This window comes from Phaenicophaeus curvirostris, chromosome 1, assembly GCF_032191515.1.
Source record: "Phaenicophaeus curvirostris isolate KB17595 chromosome 1, BPBGC_Pcur_1.0, whole genome shotgun sequence".
NCBI classification, from domain to species: Eukaryota; Metazoa; Chordata; class Aves; order Cuculiformes; family Cuculidae; genus Phaenicophaeus; species Phaenicophaeus curvirostris.
Genome location: NC_091392.1, coordinates 111708780 through 111726044, shown reverse-complemented (window position 1 = coordinate 111726044; position 17265 = coordinate 111708780). Strand labels below are relative to the sequence as shown.

At 38.6% G+C, this 17265-nt stretch overlaps 1 protein-coding gene across 4 annotated transcripts in view; it reads left to right on the top strand.

The window, feature by feature from the left end:
* SCAF4 (SR-related CTD associated factor 4) overlaps window positions 1–17265 on the top strand; it is a 50749-nt gene that overhangs the window by 17068 nt on the left and 16416 nt on the right. The window contains exons 5-16 of one of the 4 annotated variants that reach the window (XM_069871055.1): window positions 2115–2250; window positions 4661–4800; window positions 5345–5521; window positions 5848–5948; window positions 6452–6499; window positions 7611–7719; window positions 8070–8237; window positions 9710–9795; window positions 10999–11189; window positions 13017–13117; window positions 14149–14262; window positions 15707–15863. In XM_069871055.1, coding sequence (XP_069727156.1) covers window positions 2115–2250; window positions 4661–4800; window positions 5345–5521; window positions 5848–5948; window positions 6452–6499; window positions 7611–7719; window positions 8070–8237; window positions 9710–9795; window positions 10999–11189; window positions 13017–13117; window positions 14149–14262; window positions 15707–15863 — 1528 coding nt within the window. Of the gene's footprint in view, window positions 1–2114; window positions 2251–4660; window positions 4801–5344; window positions 5529–5847; window positions 5949–6451; window positions 6500–7610; window positions 7720–8069; window positions 8238–9709; window positions 9796–10998; window positions 11190–13016; window positions 13118–14148; window positions 14263–15706; window positions 15864–17265 lie in introns of all 4 variants that reach the window. The other 3 variants (XM_069871028.1, XM_069871044.1, XM_069871037.1) reach the window with 3 other exon arrangements.

Sequence of the window (17265 nt, the reverse complement as noted above, 5' to 3'; positions counted from 1 at the left end):
GTAGATGATAGAATCATAGAAGAGTTAGGGTTGGAAGGGAAATTAAAGATCATCTAGTTACAACCCCCATGCCATGGGCAGGGACACCTCCTACCAGACCAGGCTGCTCAGAGCTCAAATCCAACCTGGCCTTGAACACCCCCAGGGATGGGGCAGCCACAGCTTCCCTGGGCAACCTGTGCCAGAGCCTCACTGCCTTCATGGTGAAGAAATTTTTCCTTATGTCTAGTCTCAATCTGCCCCTCTCCAGTTTATACCCATTCCTCCTCGTCCTATCACCACAAGCCTTTATGAATAGTCCCTCTCCAGCTTTCCTGTAGGCCCCTTTCAGGTACTGGAAGGTCACTATAAAATCTCCTTGGAGCCTTCTCTTCTCCAGGCTGAACAAGCCCAACTCTCCCAGCCTGTTCTCATAGAAGAAGTGCTCCAGCCCTCTGATCATTCTTGTAGCTCTCCTCTGGACCTGTTTTAGCAGCTCCATATCCTGGTTATTTTGAGGATTCCAGAATTGGACACAGTACTCCAGATGAGGTCTCACAAGAGAGGAACAGAGGGGCAGAATACCCTCCCTCGCCCTGCTGGCCACCCTTATTTTGATGCAGCCCAGGACACGGTTGGCCTTCTGGGCTGTGAGTGCACATTGCTGGCTCATGTCGAGCTTCTCATCGACCAGCACCCCCAAGTCCTTCTCTGCAGGGCAGCTCTCAATCACATCATCCCCCATCGTGTACTGAAATTGGGGATTGCCCCGACCTAGGTATCAGACCATGCATTTGGCCTTGTTGAACCTCATGAGGTTCTCACAGACCCACTTCTCCAGCTTGTCCGGGTCCCTCTGGATCACGTTCTGTCCTTCTGGTGTGGCAGCTACACCACTCAGCTTGGTGTTATCTGCAGACTTGCCAAGGGTGCACTCAATCTCACTGTCAGTATCACTGATGAAGATTTTAAACAGCACCTGTCCCAGTACGGACCCATGAGGGGCACTACTTGTCACAGATCTCCATCTGGACTTTCAGCCATTGACCACTACTCTTTGAATACTACCACACAACCAGTTTCTTACCCACTGTACCATCCACCCATCAAATCCATATCTCTCCAATTTAGAGGGGAAGATTTTGTGAGGGACCATGTCAGAGGCTTTACAGAAGTCTAGATAGATGACATCTGTCGGTTTACCCGTGTCCGCTGCTGCAGTTAACACATCACAGAAAGCCACTAAGTTGGTCATACAGGATTTGCCCCTAGTGAAGCCATGCTGGCAGCCATTAGTCACCTCCATGTCCTCCAAGTGCTTTAGCATAACTTCTAGGAGAATCTGTTCCCTGATCTTCCCAGGCACTGAAGTGAGGCTGACAGGTTGGTAGTTCTCAGGGTCGTCTTTTCTACCCTTTTTAAATATGGGCATGACATTCCCCTTTTTAGAGTCAACAGGGACTTCTCCTGATTGCTATGACTTTTCAAATATCGTGGAGAGTGGCTTGGCAACCACATTAGCCAATTCCCTCAGGCCTCTGGGATGCATCTCATCAGGTCCCATAGACATACACTTTCAAGTTCCTCAGGTGATTGTACTTGTGGACATAGTCTAGTGGCAAAATTAGCCAGGGCTGGATCAATGGTTGGACTTGATTATCTTAAAGGTCTTTTCCAACTGAAACCATTCTATGACTCTAAAGCTTTGTTCTAGTGTTTTGTGGTCTAATTGCCCCTCTCTTCATTAGAGCTTTCCAGCTCATTTTCTGTGTCTTCTTGCATTTGTTATTTGTTTCACCTCTTTATGACTGTCAGTGTAGAAATGGTGGGGCTGATGGTGACTTCCTCTGTTGTATGTCAAACCTGGCTTTTTCTGACTGGGCAGAACAGTTTTAGAAAGATTGCACAAGCTGTTTTTTATTAAAGCAGATAGCAACGTAAGTTGACAGTTTTTGTCTTAAACCACTTTGAAAGGTTTTGCTGACCTATGTGACAATGTAAGGCTTGTTAAATAGGTGTGTTGTGTGTTGAACTCCTATAATGTTCAAACCTTTCTTCTCAGTGTGTGGTGGATAAATTTGGAGTTTATGAATTAAGAAAGTATTTAGCATTGATGCTTACTTCTATTTCAACAGAGTAAAATAGTCCGTGTCCTGAACCTTTGGCAGAAAAATGGGGTATTTAAAATTGAAATAATTCAACCTCTTCTGGATATGGCAGCAGGGACTAGTGCCACTGCACCAATGACAGAAAATGCTACTAATAATGAAGGTATGAATGACTTTATAACTTCTTTCTTTCAGGAGGGTGAATGGTAATAGCTTATTTGCTTTCACTTCCAAACACCTACTATTAATTCCAATAGCAGCATGTTAATAAACTTAGCTTTGTTGTAACAATTATGTGGAGCAGCTGAACTCATTCTAAATAAATGCTGATACTGTACTTCAGAAATTATCGGAATGATAACAACACTTACTTGCAAAATATCTGACATATATATTATGTGCATGCATATGAACATAAATACGTGTGCACTTTACTTACAGATGACTTCAGTGTCCCCTCTGTAAAAAAATCTTTAATTTTTTTTCTTTTCATTTGAAATATTTTTCTGTTGTTTCTCAATTTTATAATTCTGATGTAATTTTTTTAATGTTAGTCTAGATAAGTAAAGTATGATCTTACGTGTTAAGAGCTTCCTCTCTGAATCAACTTAGTATCTGAAAACAGCAGCTGTCAGTCTCTTTCAATGTGCAGCCCTAAAACATTTTAACTGGTGTTTCAAATCCTAATTTTGAAGGATAAATGTATGCCTGGCAGTAGGCTTTTACACAGGACACTGCTTGAAAACCACTGATCTAAAGAGTAAAGTAATGGCGGTCTGCCTACGGTGTTTTCAACGACGTATTTTATGCCACATAAAAAGCTGGTAGTGAGGTTACCAGATTGTGGATAAGAACTAATTCTTATCCACAATTCTCTTTCTCCAGAGGGCATTCTTTTGAGATTTTACTCTGTAGTTCAGACTAAGCTTTGGTAACCTCTGTATTTATTGTATTCATGTATGTTGGAGTAGACTGGCAAAAAATGCAGTGGATGAGTGAGATGTGGTGATGGACAAGAAAATAATGATGTGCAATAGCAAAAGTGAAATAGTCTCCAGCGATGCTCAGGAAAGCCTGTCCTATTTTAGTGGCATGGCAGGGGCAAGGGGAGGGAATGTCTTGGCATTTGTGCTTAGCATCTGGGTGCAAACTGATGGAGCGTGGCGTTATTTTTCCATCTTTGTCTCATCACTGGTAGCTAACAGGTTGGATCCCTTCTCCATGTACAGAATTACTGATTTCAGTAAGATTATTCAGATGCACCAGAGGGGATAATTTGGCCCTGAAATAAATATGCTAATGAATAATAAATATATTAATGCATTATATGAAATAGAATCTGTTTAGCTCATAATGCTACAAAGTCTGTTTAGCTGAAAAAGAGAGCAAGAAATGCAAATTTTCTCCCTTGGGCAAGCAAATATCCTTCTGATTATGTACAGGAAGTAATTTGGGAGTTAATTCATACTTAAAAACAATCACGTATCTTTTTGCAGTATTTCTATGTAGCATCTGACTTTGGGGAAAATATTCAACATGTTTGTCTCTGCTTGCTGCGTGTCAACACTGCAGTTATTTAAACTGCAAACACATGAGTGGCTTTAAAGAAGTTGCTATCGTGAGGCAAGCATTTACTTAGTGTCACAAACTAAAAAATATTTCTATCTGTGAGGGGTTTTTTACCTGCATCTCCTTGTACAATTTTATAGGAATCCATTAAAATACCTTTGCTAAAGAGTAATTACTTGCTCACAGCATGTAGGAGTAGTGGTTTTACTACTCATGTACTGACAAAATGGTTTATTTAAAAAACAACTTTGTAATCTAACACAAAGAGAATTGGAAAGCTGCATGTGTAAGACAAAGCTGATCGCATGTCTTAAAATGCGATCTCAGTGTTGGTAAAACTCAGTGGAAGTGGGAGTCTTTTCCTGGAAGAATTAGTAAAAACTATTTTTATGGTAGGAGGATTTATCTATCAGGTGGAAGTTTGGCTTGTGCCTGTACAAAGTGACATGTAAACATACCTTATCAAAGCAAAGAAGTTGCTTGTTAAATAATTTTTTGAAACCTCTAATTATTACCAGACATACCAGCAGAAGTTCAGTTACTGCTAGAAAATAGAAAATATTATGAGGAAGTCCATTAGATGATTAACTTGAAGTAGTCGTGCAACAGAACGAGTCCAGAACTTTGTAGCCAGAAACAACATTTTAAGTGCATTGATACCCTTGTTTAACACTGTTGGACTAATAGGTTTTTCTCATAACTTTCCTAAACTTGTACAATTATAAACATGGATCTAAAATGCCATGATAGACTAGTTTTCAAATAGGCCATTTTTCTTTGTTTTCTTTCTTAGTGTATAGACTATATAGATGTGAGCAGTGTATGGAGTGGTTAAAAGACAAAATACGTAGAATATGCAGTTGGGGTAGTTTAGATAGGACTTTTTTTAGTTAAATACGATATTGTAGATCGCCGCTTGTTTTGAGGAGGTAGATATATGCACAGAAGCGTAAGTTGAATGTTTTGGAGTAACACAGTGCTTTCTTAATTCCTATGAAATGCAGGCTCGCCGCCCCCTCCAGCAAAGGTTCCTTCGGAGCCCCCTCAAGTTACTGCTAACTCTGTACCCACTGTGCCACAGTTGCCCAGTTCTGATGCCTTTGCAGCCGTAGCTCAGTTGTTTCAAACTACACAAGGACAACAGGTAACCTATTTATATTTGGTTCCCTTCTAACTTCAGGTTTTATGTTAAATGACAGAGGGAAATTGGTAGAAGTAATATTCTTGATTTGAAGCAAAACAGAAAGCCTCCCTAAGGTCTTCCGTGGAAAATTTAAGAGTTAAAGTTAATATTTGAATGATCTGTGGACCTTTTATCAGTTAATTAAGGTATTTGAGTAAAATGCAGTTATATATTCCTAAATAATTAGTTCTGAATTGATGCAGTTACAAGGTTTTGAGAACAGGCAGAATATATCAAACAAAATGTTGAATTTTGTTTGGTCCACTTAAACGTCTGCAGTGTTGGAAGGCCTGAATACTGAAATCTTGGAATCTGCTGAATTTTGCCTCTGAAGTTGTGAAGTGCCTTTTAATCTTGCTGGAAGTTCTCCGTAGTTCAGTCGGTTTGTTGGTGGAGTTCTTCCTGTGCTGTAGTCTGATTTGATGTAAAGTTTATATTCTACAGCTGTTTCGGTGCTATGTGTGCATGTAAGAATATATACTTAATACTATATATGCTTTTTTAGCTTCAGCAAATTCTTCAGACTTTTCAGCAGCCTCAAAAACCCCAGTCGCCGGTCATAGATAACACTGTGATGGCTCAGGTTCAAGCTATTACTGCTCAGTTGAAAACTACAGCAGCACAAGCACCAGAACAAAAAGCAGCTTTCCCACCAACTGAGCAAAAGACATCGTTTGACAAAGTAAGTAGTAGTTGTTCTCTGCATTTAACTTCTTCTGTTCAGCAGACTTTGATGGATGCCTCAATGTCGTCTATTTGTTAGGAGAAGAATGGTGCAAATTTTTTCTCCCCTCTCTGTTTGGAGGTTGGCTTCCTATTTTTATAGCCTTTGCCTTTTCTGAAGCTGAATAAAGCTGATATTGAACAGTTTCTGATTCTATACAATCTAAACTTGTTTTTAATTCCAGAGCTGTTAGATATGTAGTAGGACTTCAATAGCTGTGATATTTTGGCTACCATATGTTTAAGATACAGAAAATATAATTGGCTCAATGTAATTTCTTTCAGAAACTGCTAGATCGCTTTGACTATGATGATGAACCAGAAGCAGCAGAAGATTCAAAGAAAGAAGATTCAGCTCCTTCTCCTTCAGTCTCTCAGCCAGCTTTGTAAGTTTGGGGTCATAATAATATTAACAAATCTTTGTTCTAAAAATCTAGAAAGCTGATTAAAATTCCAGGCTACTTCTGTGCTGTCATAGTTCAAAGTGAAATGTTAATAACAGCTTCTGGTGGGAATTCTTTTTGTCTTTTTACTTTACTGAACCGGTGTAGGTTTGGCATGTTGCGTCGTTGGTTGAGGAACGTGTTCTGTAGAGAAAAGCTCAGGTTTGGTTTCAAGATGAGGTCCATGCTTTTATTGCACAGCTGAGTGTGTCAGGGTGTCAAGGCATTGTTAGTAATCAGCTGGATCGCTTTGCTGGTTGGGGAAAAGATGCTATTCCAAACACTGTGGTAGTTCTAACAATTTAAAACACTAAAATTGGCTTTGCAGCTTTTTATGTTCTCAAACATTAAACATCCACCAAACTAACTGGGGCTCCTATTTCCCTTTTGATATGCATTATGATGAAGTCTTAAATTACATGGTCACATACTAGTTTTTTCCACAGGACCCCTCTCTCATTCAGTGCACAGGCTGGATGGTGCTCAATACCTGGGTTAGTCAATATTTTTTTTCCCTGGTTCAGTATGTGGCCCGATGTCTTATTTTCTGTATGCGCCATCCAAACCCTACTACCTAGACTAGAATCAGTGACTTTGTCATTAGCTTTTTTGCTGTGTTTATCACCTTGAGCATTTTAATGTTCCACAACTATTAGATAATTAAAATGCCTTTGAAGTAAATTGGTAGTATTTTCCCTGTCATACAGATGGAACTCTGGAGTACAGAAAGATGGGGTAGGTGAAACATAAGGACTGTTTATGTGTGCCCAGCTAGAGATTGTTGGACTAGGCTTTCAGCCTTCGTCGTTATTACCGTATAGTTGTATAAGTCGCCTCTGAAGATTGGATTCGATTAGTCTTATTTTGGGCACACAAAATCAGTAGCAGTCTGTATGAAAAACTGATCTGTCCAGAATAGCTTAAGAATTGTATGGCACCTATGTCTTAAAATGCTGCCAAGTTCCATTTCACATCACTGTGAAATTCCTTTATCTTCCTGCAACCCTGTTTGGTTTCTTACACAAGCCACAGCCTACGAACAGGTCCTGTTAACTGCACAGACCTCATTAATTCTCTGAGCACTGTCCATTCTGTGTGTTGAATCAGGAAGTGAATGGCATTCCTATAATCTTTATGTGATATATGTATCACTTTCTCAGATGGCCTAAATTTCTCCCAAACTAAAGTTTTTTTTACAGCAAAAGTGTGGCACATTTATTTTCCTTGAGAAAAAGGTTTACTTTTTTTTCCCGAAAGAGGAACTCTAAAGGAAGAAGGATAGCCTAAGGCAGGCAACCTTCAAATTTCCATAGACTAAGGTCTTCAGCAAGATCATATATAAGTATTAGGGAAGGAGAAGCCTGAACCTTTATGTAGCATTTCTTTAAATGTTACAGGACTACTTTTACAGTGGAGAAAAGATAAGGAAGCCCCTCTTTCTTGGTCTGGTTTTTGCTTTTAAAGATGGAATGGGATCATAATAAAGATATCTTTTTCTTTCTAAATTTGAAGCAAGAATGTGTAAATGTACATAGAAATATGTAAAATAAAGGCAAAAATCTGTTTGTCTGCTGACTTTTCTCACCAAAATATTACTGGTTTTAGTGGATTTCCAGGAGAAGGTATACAACAGCCAGTATTTCCTCAGCTCCCAAATATGGATCCTTTTCAGCAGCGAATGATGGGAATACAACAAGATCCAATGCGTCACCAGGTAACTTCAGCATTTTCCTTTGTCCCTCTTTTGTGTTATGTTTTCTATCTTGTTGTCTTTGGTGCAGAAGTAAGGAAGTGGTGTTAGTGAAGAGTGAATGTGGCTTAGACCTCCAGTTTTCCCAGGAAATGTATTTTAGTTCTCTGTTCTAGGCAAGCTTTGAAGAACAAGATTTTTATTTTATATGCACTTTATTTTATAGACACTTAACCTGCTTCATCTTTCTTGGGCTTCTGTTGCTCTATTTTGACCTGGGAGCAAAGATACAATTTTACTTAAGCAAACTGGGAAAGCTAGTGTTTGGGTTATTTTCCCTAACTGGAAGTTTTTGTGTTTTTATTTCTCCAAAGGTTCCACTTCCTCCTAATGGGCAAATGCCAGGTTTTGGTCTCCTGCCAACCCCACAGTATCCACCCATGGCTCAGCCTGTGATTCCGCCAACAGCACCTGTGCAGCAAACTTTTCAAACTCCTTTTCCAGTACAGAGTGAATCACACATGCAAAAACCTCATCAGCAGGTGAGGACCCCTTGCAGTAAACAAACTAACTTAAATGCTCTAATACGTGTCTTTCTCAAATGTGTATAGTTTGTTCAGGAAAGGAGATTCCATGATAACTGTGGACAGAGATGACTGTGAGGGTAGCTCATCTGAGAGAAAGTTGGATAGCTGCAGTGCTACGTGACAAATCTGGTATTTTGGAAGTCCAGGAAAACCAGCATATGTATACTTTATGCATCCTTTTGTGAAAGATTTTTGATTATATTTTGTTCTTCCACTTCTCGCTTCCCCTCATCCTGCCTTTACTGTCCCCATCACGCTTCAGGAGTATTTTGTTCCATTGATGTGTGACAATGCAATCTCATTCTGGAGAGAAGCTATCTGGAAAAGTTAATTTTTAAGAGCCTGGTAGGTTGCTAATGAAGTGGAAATGGACTCAGAAGTCTGTAAAAGTTCTTAAAAAAATCCAAGTGTATGTAAACGCCTGTCTTGTTGCTAAGATTTTGGAGGATATAGTTACTTTAGTAACTGTCTGCTATTAAGAAGTAATCAAAAAGCAAGTCTATTTAATAGCAAGTATTAAAAAAGAAAAACAAGCAAGCAAAAAATCAACAAAAAAGTTGAATGTATTTGCCTCTTTCATTCCAAGGAAAGGAAATCCTAAAATGAGAAAAACAAGATTGTACCAAGCTGTCTTTATGAGGTGACATGTGATATCACAGATTGTAGAAATATGTTCTTGCTTTCCACTTGGAATAAAAGGACAGTTCTCAGAAATATCTTTGTAGTTAAATTTTTAGTCTTGAATTCTGTTGAATTGGTCCATTCTGAGGGATTGCTTGTTTGGAATGTTCCCTGCCAGGGTTGCATCATGAAGACTATTTAAAGTTTAGGCAGGATGCAATATGTTCTGGAGTGAGAAGCTGTAGAGGATCTAGGGTAGGAAGGAAGATTTTTTTTTTTTTTAAGCAGGTTCTTGAGTTTTATGTATTATTTTCATGTCTTAGTGCTTAATTCTTCAAATTTATTGTATTGTAATTTGTTTTATTTATATGGCTTAACATGGTTTCCTGTAACATTTTGGAGCAAAGTTTTCTAGTAGATCTTACTTTGTGTATGATTTTGATGACAGAGCAAGATCCATTGACTTTAAGGAATAGAATCATATTCTCTGGAGAGATATGCAGTGCTGAAATTGACTAAAATGTGGAAAAACAACAATTCCCAAATTGAAAATGAGAAGTTTGTGTGAATTATTTTTACTGTGTTTTTGTTGTGGTTGTATTAAGTTCATTTAATACTGGACTGTCTCCCTATTAGTGACTACAAAGTATTGGTGAAGCTTCTGGGGAGAACTGCATTGTATTTAAATTTCATGTGTGTGAATATTCAATGTAATTTTAGTGCTGTTCTGTAGTTTAGTCTAGGTGTAAAATGAAGTAAAATGCTTGTGATACTCACCCATAACACCAGTCAACTTAATATTTTAGGACATGGAAGTGGAGCAGCCTCCTGTTCAAGAGGGAAAACGGCACGTTTCTGACAGCAGAAAATCAAGATCTAGATCTGCATCAAGGTAAATAGTGAAATTTCTTTTAGGAGGGGTATATTTTATATCACATATGGGATTTTAACGTAAGGAACTTCAAGTATATCATGTCCAAAGACTTGAAAATGCTTTAGTGATTCTGTACAATTACTTAGGAGAATTATGCTGATTATCTGTAGCTCACTGTGGGGGTGATAACTTCTAGCTGAGATGACAGTTAATAGCTGAGAGGTAGGCTCATTCCTTGAGCGATTGGAGGTTTTCAGTGCCTTGGGACATAGTCGCGTTACCTGTATTTCAGCATACTTACTTTGAGGTTGTGTGTTCTAAGTGCCCAGCTGTGCTGTGCAAGTTGCATTCTGAGACTAGATGCCAGAAGACACATTTAGCAAGAGTCCATTCCAATTTAACCTAAGGATTAATTGCAAGAAATTACTTTCTCTGTATTATTTTCTGATTGGACCATGCTAGCCAAATTCCTTCATAAAGAAAAGAACTGTCGAGGGCTTTTTTTGAACTCCCCTTCTGGAAGAGACTAAAAAAAGAGACACTTTAAATGTCTTACCTCTTAGGGCAGTTGTGTTTAAATACAGCTAAATGTTGTATGTGCCTCAGTGTGATGGAAATGAGGAACAGAGTAATAACTTAAGACGTGTGAACATCAAAGTGATCTACTTTCTAAGGAAAATTGGGTATCTATAGAGTTCTCATTGTTAGAGAGTAACTTCCATGCCTGTCAATACTGAGTAAATTTTAGGGAAGCAAAATACAATAGTTTAATTTTGCCTGTGCTCTGAAGACACTTTTCTTATGAAGAAATCTGTGATCCAGCGTACTATGGGACTTTGCCTGTCATAGAGGCCGTATTTCACATATTTCACATGAACGAGTGAGTCTGTCTCCAGTAATTAAAGCAGAGCTGTCTGCTTGGTCGTGAGTCTTTCCCTTTGCCAGCTTTCGCATGATATCTTTGAAGGTTTACTCTTGTCTTCTAGACCTTGAGTGGTATAGAACTTGGGTGTGATGTAATTTAAAAGAATCAACTATTCAGCTGGAGTGTATTAATAAGCTACTGTAATAATTTATTCTAGTTCTAAATGCATCTGAATGAACTTGAATTTATCTGTTTTTTTATTGACTGAACTCTTGCCTATTTATTTAAATAGATGCCTGAAATGGTTATCTGTCTGCTGAAAGTATTGAACGTAAATGGTTGTTGGTTTGCATTAGGTCACCTAAAAGGAGACGTTCAAGATCTGGCTCCCGATCTCGAAGGTCACGTCATCGTCGATCTCGATCTCGGTCCAGGGATAGACGCCGGCACTCTCCTAAGTCTCGGTCACAAGAAAGACGTGAACGTGAGAGAGAGAGAGAACGCAGGTCAAAAGGTCTTCCTCAGATCAAGTCAGAAACTGTTAGTGGTAAGTTTATTCTTTCTCTTTTTTGTTGATGTAACTCTGCAGATTCATGTAATACCGTTTTTCAGGTGTCCCAACATCTTCCTGTTCCATATGTGGATTTTTTTGTCTGTGCCTAATATTTTCCTTTATGAATTTTAGAGTTCTGTGAAGTTGAAGGTATTGCAGTAGATCACATGCCTATCTAAAATGGAATACTAAGGTGACAAGCAGATATTTTAGCAAAACTGTACATGTCAAAGAAATACACTTCTTGTAAATATTAGACTTGTTTTTTCATTTATCATTGAGGAGAACACTAACCTTTGATATGTATCTGCTCAGAACATCAGTGTATATTGGGTTTTTTATTATTTTTTGTTCCTTTTTCTTGGGTTTAATGCTATTTGATGTAAATTCCAACACTCATTCAAACAGAATAAAAGTAAACTGTTTAGAGATTTATTTTCTGAACTGTTGTAAAGCTGGTAAGAATTAAATTCACCTCACATCCTTGTACTTGTTTTATTCATAGCAGAGAATTTGGCATTTTTAGAATATCTCACAAGTCAGAAGCGTTTTGGCTGTAAAATAAGGAAAGAAAAAGCTGAAACACTATATTTTTCTTTTCTTTCCTTTGAGATACGAAGTAAGTAAAGCAGATTAAGCAGCAAGAAGTTGAGCACATTATTATGATTTTTTCTAATGATGCAGTGTTCTGTGTGTCTCAGACCTGGAGGGGAGCTTTGACTTGGAAAACACACAGGCTAATGGTTAGATTTAAGAAGTAATCCTGGCTTTGCATTTGTTTATAGTCAAAATGTAATAGTTGTCTTCTGAATATTCTAGTAGTTGTCTTCAGAATGTTCCTAGGGACTGTGGAATCTTTTCTGGAGTCATCGGATAAAATGAGAAGGTTCTTTATAATAGAAGAGGGACAAAAACTAGAGTTTTAACTTGACAAAATCTTATGAGTGACAGTACTGTTAGTTTGAAAGAACTGAAAAAACTTAGTAGCTGTTCATTAAAAGCTTGCTGGCAGTGGTGTAAAATGTGTGTTTGCCAACACCTGTCCTAGATTTGTCATATAATGGTTTTACGTTTGTAGTTTTGTATCACTTAATGGCAAAAACATAGATGATGTTGCTGTGGTAGTCTTCGGCAAATGTGATACTTTAAGCTCAACTGCTATTTTATTACTCTGGAGCATGAAGTCGGAGAAGCACATGCTACTTACTCTTTCCTGAAAGAGAAAGCTTGTGCCAATAGTTTTTCACTTTACTGTAGAAACAAATAGCATTGGAGAGGTTGCTAGAGAGGTTAAAAGATTGATTGCTTACCAGAGTTGAATTATCACCACATTCTGGAGGAAAATCTTGCTATTGGTGGGTATCACCATAAATAATTAATTACCGTCTTGCCAGTAACTACCATACATAACTTGAGATGATAGCCCGTAGTTTGGATTTCATGCTAAACAAGAGTGAATTACCTTGTTGTGAGATATTCGGTGTATGTGTTGGGATACTTCATGGATCATTATTAGCAGCAAAGCGTATTTTTCCGCTTCGTGACGATTTGCAGAGTTCGCAGGCATCAGAACTTGCAGGTCACTTCAGTATTTTAAGTAGAGAGCTGCTTAGTGAGTGCCTTCAAACAGTGACTGATTGTCGCTGTGGTTAACTGTTAATGCAGCTCCAGGCAGGCAAGAAAAAGTGGTTTCTGTCAAACGCTCCTAAAGGTTACAGATTTTTATTTAAAAACCTAACTATTTTAAAATTACTATTTTGACATTCTGGCTAGGGAAATGTGTATTTCCAAGTAAGAACAGTCTGTGTTATTTCTTTGTAGTTTGTAGTACTACACTTTGGGTAGGACAACTTGACAAAAGGACAACTCAACAGGATGTTGGAAGTCTTTTGGAGGAGTTTGGCCCAATTGAATCAATAAATGTAAGTATTAATGGTACCTTGTAAGCTACTCTGCCTTGGTTACAAAGTCTTTTCAGACTATTTTAAGACAGCTTTGTTTTTGATATATTTGAGAGTCAAGAGCTCTCATTTCCTGTCTAGTTGTGTTTTTCAGTGCGTAAACTCAATCCATTTGGCTGCTTTGTAGACAAACGGGAAGCCAGTTGCTTTAATTTCTTGCAATTTAAAGATGTTTGGACGTAATACAGAAGAGTAACCCATTTTCATAAGAGTTGTGCTTTGTTTAGACAGAATTGAGTGAGAAAGGGCTATGGAGGAGATGAGTACAGAATTACATACTATGCTGCTGAGTTCCTTGTCTGCTTCATTTTGTTTGATTGTAGAAATGAGGACTCTCAGCTGGTGTTCTTCTTTCTTTTGCTTGTTTCTCTGCTGTCATTTTAGGCATAAACATGGAGAAACATGTTATGCTTTGCTTTATTTAAGTATTTTTTATGTATAAACAATAGCTGTTCTGTATAATTTCATTTAAAGAAGCAAACAATAAGAATTGACTGCAATTTTCTTCCTATTCCCAAATTTTGTAAAACAAAATAATTTTTTTTCCTCATGCATTACAAGTAATAAAAATCATTACAAAACTACAGATAAAACTGAATGTAGAGGTGCAGCTGGCAGCTTGTGATAAATGGAATGAAGTGCAGTATTAGGGCATCTTGTTTCTTCCAACAAAGTAACTAATTGCCGAACCACAGCATTTGCATGAATACTGTTTAACCATTTTAAAGATTAAATATACAACAGTCATCCATATTCTCGCACGGAATAGAATTTAAAACTTTGTGCATAAGAAGATGCTTTTTATTTACTAGACATTTGTATTTCCTTAAGGTACTGGCTATCTTGACCTTTTAAACTATCATTCTGTTATACTTCCCTAGTCCTTTTTGATATATGCGCTGTTCTTCTAGCTTACTGTAATTGAATACGTCGTTCATTGCTTGGTTTTGCTCATACTTTAACAAACTTTTTTTTTCTTAAAATACAAACAGATGATACCGCCTAGAGGATGTGCCTATATTGTAATGGTTCACAGGCAAGATGCTTACCGTGCCCTACAAAAACTGAGCCGAGGAAACTTCAAAGTCAATCAGAAATCTATAAAGGTACTTCTTGGAAAATGTCATGCTCTTCTAAATTTATTATAATTACTGTAATTCTTACTCATCTATTGTAGACTTATAGGTATTTTAGACTTCTATGTATTCTGGATATGGTATGCTGTAAATTTACGTGAATGGACCACGTTTTAAGTCATAAATGGTCTTCCGGTTCTGTGATGTGACTACTGGAACTTGTGCCAGCTTCCTTGGAAGTTTGCCAATAATTGTCTGTTTAACACACAAAAATGGCATCCTTTTAGTCATTACAGAGGACTAACTTTGTCTTGTTGCTGTTACTCTGTCTTATAACTAGGTCTAATAATGTATGATAATCGTAGAATAGTTTGAGTTGGAAGGGACCTTAAAGATCATCTAGTTACAACCCCCCTGCCATGGGCAGGGACACCTCCCACCAGACCAGGCTGCTCAAGGCCCCATCCATCCTGGCCTTGAACACCTCCAGGGATGGGGCAGCCACAGCTTCCCTGGGCAAGCTGTGCCAGTGCCTCACTGCCCTCATCGTGAAGAAATTCCTCCTTATGTCTAGTCTAAATCTGCTCCTCTCCAGTTTATACCCATTCCCCCTTGTCCTATCACCACAAGCCTTTATGAGTAGTCCCTCTCCAGCTTTCCTGTAGGCCCCTTTCAGGTACTGGAAGGTTGCTGTAAGATCTCCTTGGAGCCTTCTCTTCTCCAGGCTGAACAAGCCCAACTCTCTCAGCCTGTCCTCATGCAGGAGGTGCTCCAGCCCTCTGATCATTCTTGAAGCCCTCCTCTGGACCAGTTCCAACAGCTCCGTATCCGCTTTATCTTGAGGATTCCAGAACTGGACACAGCACTCCAGATGAGGTCTCAACAAGAGAGGAACAGGGGCAGAATCCCCTCCCTTGGCCTGCTGGCCACCCTTATTTTGATGCAGCCCAGGACACAGTTGGCCTTCTGGGCTGTGAGTGTGCATTGCTGGCTCATGTCGAGCTTCTCATCAACCAGCACCCCCAAGTTCTTCTCTGCAGGGCAGCTCAGTCACATCACCCCCATAATTTACTGAAATCCTGCAGAAAGCACTGATAAATGAGGAAGAACTCGTTCTTTAGTGAAATTCTTCCTTTTGTAGACTATTGTACTGGAGTGTGACGCTGCCCTCTGAAGGGAAATAGAGCTAATCTTAGTGACTTTTGAAGGGGAGTATTTGAAGAAACTGCCTTTATGCATTTTTGTAAGTTGTGTGCAAGAGTCAAACCAATAAATGGCTTACTTTAAAAAGTCTGTTTCCTAAAAAGAACTTTTATTTCATAGTTTTGTAACAAACCTATTTTTTTTCCATTTAGTGTTATTTTTTCCATTTTAGCCTCAAATGGTAATGCAATTTTGTGAGAACTAAATATTAAATCCATTAAAATGGAAACATTTTACTGACTAAATGTATCTAATTTTTTTCCCCTGCAAGATTGCATGGGCTTTGAATAAAGGAATAAAGCCAGATTACAAGCAGTATTGGGATGTAGAATTAGGTGTTACTTACATACCGTGGGACAAAGTGAAACCTGAAGATCTTGAAAGTTTCTGTGAAGGAGGAATGTTGGACAATGAAACTCTTTGTCCAGGTAAAGTATTGCTACGCTTTTAAATGGATTTTAGAGCTTGTTGTTTGTGCTCATGTGCTGCAGTTGCTGTGGCTGTTCCTGACTCTGGGGTGCATAAAAGAATCCTTTAAATGCAGCATGTGCAATACAGGGATTGGAGAGAGTTTATAAGTGGTTAATGACAGTCCCTCATCTGGAGTTGTGCAGCTCTGTTACCAGAGACTGGGCTAAAAATTCATCTGGATACCAGGTGACCTGTCAGCTGTGCTGCTCTTTGCCCTTTATGGTAGTGCATGATGCAAGTGCATTGTATTTGTTCATCCCAGAGCCAGCCAGGTTGTTGTCATCCCCTCAGCTCCCAGTTTCTGTGAGGCATTCCTAGCAAAGTAGAGTGCCTTTGGAGTACTTGTGTAGCAACTGAGCTGATAGCAACTTTATAAGTTCTTAAGAGGTGCCTATTGTTTTCACGCTTCAATGTGGAGTCACTAGTGTGCTGGTGTGCTGGCTGTTGGGATTTTAATAGTATTATATGAGTGCAGTGCTTAAAAATTGAAATTGCCTTAAGTTCTTTGAATTGGTACTCTAGACTACTGTGTTGGTTTTAACCATTGCATCATGTGCTGTCTAGTTATTGAAACTTTATTTCGGGGTCTTGTTATTCTGTCCAATTTGCCCTAAATAGATGGTGTTTTTTCTAAATAGTAGCGTCTCTTTATGATGAATACACAAAAATAAGTTGAGTATGTGTTTTAAATGGAAGTCTGAGTGCTAAACATAACCTCTGTGTGCTCCAGTTTCCTTTATGTAAGGCCTGTCTACCGATTCCTTTTTTCTGTTTATCTGTCTTTTCCCAGGAAGGTCTGACAAACGATAGTAGTCATGTTTCTTCTGTAAACATAGTTTAAAGCTGTATTTGATGTTTCACTTGTTTTGCTTTTGTTACTTCAAGATTTAAAAATGTTAGTTCTTCAGAAATGCCTTCTCAAATTAATGAAAAAGGTGCTGCCTTCTTGCTCTAGAACAGTGAATTGAATCCGTTGAAAACTTGTCCCAAAACAGCCTTGCTGGTTTTGTTACAGATAATGTGTTTCAGGCTCCTGGACATGTATGAATGCCCAGGGAGGTGGTTGAGTCACCTTCCCTGGAGGTGTTTAAGGCACAGATGGATGAGGTGCTGAGGGGCATGGTTTAGTGTTTGATAGGAATGGTTGGACTTGATGATCCAATGGGTCTTTTCCAACCTGGTGATTCTATGACTCTATGAATGCTGTCAGTGCAAAGGATTGATTAATAACTGATGAAAGGGATGACTTTACTTGCTTTGCTTCAGTGATTTCCTGTATGTTGTTTAAAGTAATTTGTAGTCTTTATTTTCAGGAATAGATTTAAATGTTTCTTAGCTCTGTGCATCTCATTATCTAAA